At 52.1% G+C, this 6606-nt stretch overlaps 1 protein-coding gene across 1 annotated transcript in view; it reads right to left on the bottom strand.

Moving 5' to 3' along the window:
- Positions 1-4771: 4771 nt before the first annotated feature.
- PHGDH (phosphoglycerate dehydrogenase) overlaps positions 4772-6606 on the bottom strand; it is a 40376-nt gene continuing 38541 nt past the window's right edge. The window contains exons 11-12 of the mRNA XM_053592266.1: positions 6189-6414; positions 4772-5068 (exon numbers count right to left, since the gene is read on the bottom strand). Of these exons, the coding sequence (XP_053448241.1) occupies positions 4914-5068; positions 6189-6414 (381 nt within the window). The 3' untranslated portion in view covers positions 4772-4913. The remainder of the gene's footprint in view (positions 5069-6188; positions 6415-6606) is intronic.

Raw genomic sequence — 6606 nt, 5'->3', positions numbered from 1 at the left:
TTCCAGGGTCCTCTCAGGAAATGGCAATGGTTCAGGAAGATAGGGATTGAGTTGAGGAGGGGTGGGGGACGAGAGGAAAAGACATCAGGTCACTGTTCATTTCCTTTTAGAAAGTTTCCTCAGCCAGCCCCCACGAGAAAGGGCACTTGGGAAGAAAGAGAATGGTTTCCTTGGAAGGGAACAGAGCTTGCAGGGAGTAGTGGGGAGCGTGGGGATACACAGGGAACGAGAGGCTGGGGCTGCCCCCTTCACTGCTTTGCTCAAGGCTGTTCATGTCACAACAGCTGCCAGCAAACCTGAGATAAGCCCTGATTTGCACACAGCTAACCTGGCATCAGCTGACTGCCCTCCCCGCCCCAGGCACCCTGCCCAGGCACACAGCACGGGTCTAGGTTAGCAGCCCCTCTTGGCTGCCCTCTGCTGCCTGTACCTCATCTGCAGCTGTCTAGGCCCTCAATCCAATTGTCATCCTTGGCCGAACTAGATATGCCTTTCCTGAGATCTCTGGAGCAGTGTGTGTGTCCAAGGGAGAAAAGCCAGGGTTCACCTGAGTTCTAGAGATACAGGACACGGGGCCCGGCCTTCTATCCACAGAGGAGCTCACTGTGGAATCTTGGTGCTGAAACTGTCCCTGTGTACTCTGGCTGCAACATCTGCCATGCCACCCGCTGCTGCGGCCAGGCCTGCCTCCACTAGGGAGTCACTTGGATACACCAAGGGATGATGGTAAAAATATTTAACAACCAGGATATCAGGGGGCTGACCAATTGAAGGGATGCTGCCTATACCCCTGCACCTGCTGGATACCAGCCCGGGTTAGCCTGCAGGGCGCTCAGGATGGCACCTCAGGCATGTTGTGGAGCAGCGGTTTTCAACCCATGGGTCTCGACCCACAGGAACTGTATTAAAGGGTGGCGGCATTAGGAAGGTTGAGAACCACTGGTGTAGAGGACGGTGAGGAAGGGGATAGCAAGGGGGCGGGGCCTGCACGTGTGCCACAGTGGCCATGGCCAGTGCCATCCTGAGCACTCAGCAGGCTGACCCAGGCTAATATCCAGAGGGTGCATGGGGCTTCAGGCAGTGCCCCTTCATTAGGGGACCCCCTGAAAGCTGCTGGCCCCATGCAAATGAAGAACTTCCCTGTGCAAGGAAACAAATCACCCGGGGGACCTAGAGCAGGAGACAGGGTGGAGTATTAGGCGAGTGCGGAGCCATGTTACACCCACCCAAGGGAGAATATTCAACGTGATATTGAGACAGAAGTGAAGAAGGCTCAGCCCACTGACTGTGAGGAGACTGCATATCCCCGGGGGGACACGCTGATCATTGACACACACATACTAATTCCACAACACTGATCAGACACACTGATCTCTCTCTCTCTCTCACACACACACTCACCTGTTTCTCAACACCAGGCTCCAGGAGTCACCATTCTGAGGCATTTCCCATGTGTGGCCCCGGCATATGCCCTGCCTCCATTGCTGAGCTTACAGAGGGCATGCTGCTTCCCAGCCGACACGCACGAGAGTGAAATTCTACTCTAAAGGTAGGTGCTGCGAGCCGCACAGTAACACACACAGAGTTAACGGCACCCTCCTGGCAGCACCAGCAGGGTCTTTAAAGATTTTGCTCTGTATATTTTAGGTATACAGCATGATGTTATAAGATACATATATGTACATATTATTAACTCATGTAGTTACCCATTCCCCTGCCCCATCCCCCCACCTGGGGCAAAGGCAGCTACAGTCTACTTATTTAGCAAAACTCCTCAACGCGGCATCATTAACTATAGACCTCACGTGGTACATTAGACTTATCCATCCTACGTTATTTGCTACTGTTCATCCTTTGACCTGTATTCCCTCCATTTCCTCCCGCCCCCTCTAACCCTGACAACCAATTTTAGTCTGTATCTTTATGTATTTGACCTTCCTTTGGTTTAAATTCCAGGTATAAGTGAGGTCATGTGATATTTTTTCTTTCTGCATCTGACTCTTTCCACTTAGTCATCAGAGAAATGCAAATCAAAACCACTCTGATACGTCACTCACACCTGTGAAGGTGGCTGTTATCAAAAAGACAAAAGATAATGCGTGTTGGTGAGGGCGTGGAGAAAAGGGAACACTTTTACATCATTGGTGAGAAGGTAGATGAGTGCAGCCATTATGAAACAGCATGTAGGGTCCTAACGAAACCAGCTTAACTTTATCTTTTTTTGAGATACAGTCTCTCTATGTTGCCCTGGGTAGAGTGCTGTGGTGTCACAGCCCACAGCAACCTCAAACTCTTGGGCTTAATCAATTCTCTTGCTTCAGCCTCCCAAGTAGCTGGGACTATAGGTGCCCACCACAACACCCAGCTGTTTACTTTTTTGTTGCAGTTGTCATTGTTATTTAGCTGGCCCATGCTGGGTTTGAACCCACCAGCCTTGGAGTATGTGGCTGGTGTCATAACCATTGTGCTATAGGCCCCAAGCCAAAACCAGCTAATTTTTAAATTAATCCTGCCTTTTAAATCCTGACCTCTGTACATTCTGTCCCTCCTACCCAGAGACTCCTTTTCTTAGAGGAAAGCACCCAGCCCAGTGCTTAGCACATAATGCTGTGCGTGTTGGTGGATTTTTTTACTTATTAATATGCATGCCTATCACAGATGGAAGAGATCTTAAGATACTAGAGAATTCTGAAATATATTGAGCTTTGTTCCTATAAAAATGCCTCTGAGCAACCTCAGAGACAGGAAGAGGTGGTCATCTTCAATGTCTATGAGCAGCCAAGGGACAGGTGAAGCAGAGAAACTGTCCTCATCCCCTCCGGTGTGACCCACGTCTAGGGTATTTTGAGATGCTCGGGTAACCTGGGTTTCTAGAATTGTCCTGACTGTCCTAGTGCACAGAGTGTGCTTTGCATGGGGGAGTTTTTGAGGAAGGAGGCTGAAGGGATGAAAATTGAGCTCAACTTTTAACTGAGTTTTTAACTCCAGTCTCAGCCTGCCTGTTTGTCTAACTCAGTTGACTCAGATGACTCCCCCTACCCCCCAGCACATGCCACATAAGGCACAGGTGTTTTTCCCACAGGAGGGAAGGTGGTGTCTGACATTTGGCTGAACACATCCCAGTGAGGGCATGGGGAGTGAGAAGAGAGGTCTTTGGTTCATGGAGTTGGTTCTAAATAAAGGATTGAGACCCACTTATGGCTCTCAGTAAGGTGTAGGTATGAAGAAACCAACGTTCATCAAGTGCCCTGGGCACTTCCTGCAAATCATTGCTCAACCCTGTGAGAAGCATCTTATTCCTTTACAGATGAGGAATCAAAGGCGCAGGCGAATTAAACACTGTGTTCCAGGTCACAGAGCTGCTCCAAGTTGATTTTGGTGTCCACACCCAGGCCCAAGGTCTGCTCCAGCAGGGCCATAACACACACACACACATGCACACACACGGACACACAAAGACAGACACACACAGAGACACACACAGAGACACACATGGACACACACACAGAGACACACACACATGGACACACACATGGACACAGACACACACACACAGACACACCCATGGGCACAGACACACAGAGACACACCCATGGACACACACACACCCCAGGGCTGCCTGCAGATGCTGCCACCGCCTTTCCTTCGGCATTCCCACAGTACTCAGCTTGAGTGAGGCACCAAGGCCACTGCAGTGGGCCTTCCCCTGCCAGTGCCAAGTAGGTGCCCTGGGCTGTGCCTTCTTAGCCAGGGCAGGGGCCCCAGAAACAAATGCTGTTTGACACATGGCAAGAAAGGAATGCATTATCCTCAGTTAAAAAAAAAACCTAAAAGTGAATCTTTCGGGGGAAGGAGTGCCTTTCTGCCATATTTTCCAAGAAAGTCATCCTTTGGGGGGATGCCAGCAGACAGGATCCTCTGTCACCCAGGCTAGAGTGCACTGGCATCATAGCTCACTGGAACCTCAAACTCTTGGGCTCAAGTGATCCTCCTGCCTCAGCCTCCTGAGTAGCTGGGACTATAGGTACCCACCACCACTTCCAGCTAACTGTTCTATCTTTAATAGAGATGGGGTCTTGCTCTTGCTCAGGCTGGTCTCAAACTTCTGGCCTCAAGCGATCTTCCACCTTGGTATCTCAAAGTGCTAGGATTACAGCTAAGAGCCATGGTACCCAGCCGAGAAAGTTATCTTTAAAAAAAAAGTAACCACTGTCCACGTCACACTGAACTCACCTGGTGAACCTGTCACATACTCTCATGTCCAGCTTTACCTATTTTTTTCCCCTTATGAAATCCTTCCAAATATCTCCAAGACACCAACATGCTCAGCTCAAATTTTTCCTCTGGACTCCAGAGGTCTCCTGCATACCTCCACAGCGCTCACTGCTTCCAGTGACCTCTGTACATTCTGTTCCTTTCACCCAGAGACTCCTATGAGACAGGGGTCAGGTTTGAAATCTTTCTTAAAGGAAAGCACCTAGCCCAGTGCTTAGCACTTAATGCTTGTGTGTGTTGGTGGAATTTTTACTTATTAACACGCATGCCTATCACAGATGGAAGAGATCTGAAATACCGGAGAATTCTGAAACATATTGAGCTTTGTTCCTATAAAAATGTCTCTGAGCAACCTTAGAGACAGGGGCAGGTCACCTTCCAGGCACTGGCACCTGTGCCTGCTCATCCCAGTCTCCCCCCACATCCTCTTGCACCCAGCTGTCCGCGGATGCCCTCTGGTGGCGCTTCTGGATAATGACCACACAGAGGCACGGGAGCAGGTGGGAGGCTTTTTACTAGACGGTGGGAGCAGCACCAGAGGCCAATCCATTCCCCCCGGGAATGTGCATCTCTTCTCCCCACGGACCAGTGGGGAGCTTTCTTCAGAGAAGTCTGAGGCGTGGACCTGTGAGCCCAGTTTAGAAGTGGAACTGGAAGGCCTCGGTCACATACTGCTTCCACGCCTGCAGGCTGGGCAGCAAGGACGAGACGCCCATGATGTGCCAGGCCTCCCCATCTGAAGCCACTGAGGTCTGGTAGGTCAGCAGCTGCACGCCCGCCTCTGCCAGAAGGCCTAGAAACGGGAGAAAGCCTGCTTGGCACAGGGCATGGGGGTTGGACGGGGAGAGGAGGAGCAAGGGGCGTGGAGCAGAGTCCCAGGCCTTGGGCCTCTGTGATCAGACTTTTGTTTTTTCTCACCCTGTCACCCTGGGAAGAGTGCCATGGCATCATCATAGCTCACAGCATCCTAAACTCCTGGGCTCAAGCAATCCTCTTGCTTCCTCCACCTCCGGAGTAGCTGGGACTATAGGCCCACACCACAATGCCTGACTAGTTTTTCTATTTTTAGTAGAGATGAGGTCTCGCTCTTGCTTAGGCTGGACTTGAACTCCTGAGCTCAGGCAACCCACCTGCCTCAGCCTCCCAGATTACTGGGATTACAGGAGTGAGCCATCATGCTTGATCAGATTTGTAATGGGGGTGGGAGGACGACATTCTAGAATTACAGCTCTGAGACAGAAGGAACAACAGACATCTTCCCAGCTCCTGTCAACATTCCAGAGGCTCTTTAACACCCTGACCTCAGGCAGGGTAGTGAAGGAACAATCGAGACGCCAAGTGCTGAAGCTCTTGCCTTGCTGACTGCCAGCGTTATCCAGGCCAAGGGCAAGGGAGGGGAGCAGGGAAGTTACTCTGGGTGTCCAGCAAAGATGGTGAAATTAGGCCCTTTGGGGTTTGGGGACACTACACACCCTCTGCCAGACCTGGATGTGCTCCCAAACTCCCAGCAACCCATGACCCAGAGGCATGGGGCAGGCCCAACATACCCGCGACCACGGGAGGAGATGCCTTCAAAGGCCTTACTGTGGCCACTAGGGCCTGCAGGTAGCAGAAGGAATTGCAGCCAACTGCCCTGAGCTCCTGACACGTGGCTGGTCCAAGCAGTGTGTGTAATGCAGCGAGCTGGGGACACACAGCTGCACCAGCTCCCACACCTGCCATCCTGCTCTGTGACCTTGGATAAAGCACTTGCCTTCTGAACTCAGTATTCAACACCTGAATGTTCTGGAAACTGTCATGACAGACCCAGATTTAGAGATGCCCTGAGGCTTGAAGAGGGGCTGAAAAAGGCAGAAGGGAGACAGGACCCAACCCCAAGGCAGACACCACCCTTGGCCACAGGCCCTCCTCACCCATCACCATAGGCAGCACTGTGCGGTTGGAGGGCGGGGCTCGGAACACCAGCAGGGGCAAGCCCCGGCACAGAGGCACTTCTGGCCTGAAGATAGCTCCGTTGAGCATCTGCAGCACAGGTGTGGTGCCCTGCACGGAGCCCACAGCCAGGTAGGGGGCACCTGCCAGGGCCACGGTCAGGGTCAGGCATTCCCCTGGGGCGGCAGGGCTGTGGGAGGTGGAGACCTGTGGGAGAAGCAAGGTGATGGTTATTCCTCCCAGCTGCACCGCATGCCTGCCCTCGCTCAGCCTGATCACTGGGCTCCAGCCTAGAGCACGTGTTCAGCAATTTAGGGCCTGAAGGCCAATGGGCCAATCCCTGTGTCCCTGAGTATCAGCCTCCTGGGACAGCCAGTGACTCCCAAATGGGAAGGCACA

Source organism: Nycticebus coucang, chromosome 5, assembly GCF_027406575.1.
Source record: "Nycticebus coucang isolate mNycCou1 chromosome 5, mNycCou1.pri, whole genome shotgun sequence".
In the NCBI taxonomy this organism is placed as follows: Eukaryota; Metazoa; Chordata; class Mammalia; order Primates; family Lorisidae; genus Nycticebus; species Nycticebus coucang.
Note: the sequence above shows the minus strand (reverse complement) of the source record. Positions and strands in the feature narration are given on the sequence as shown.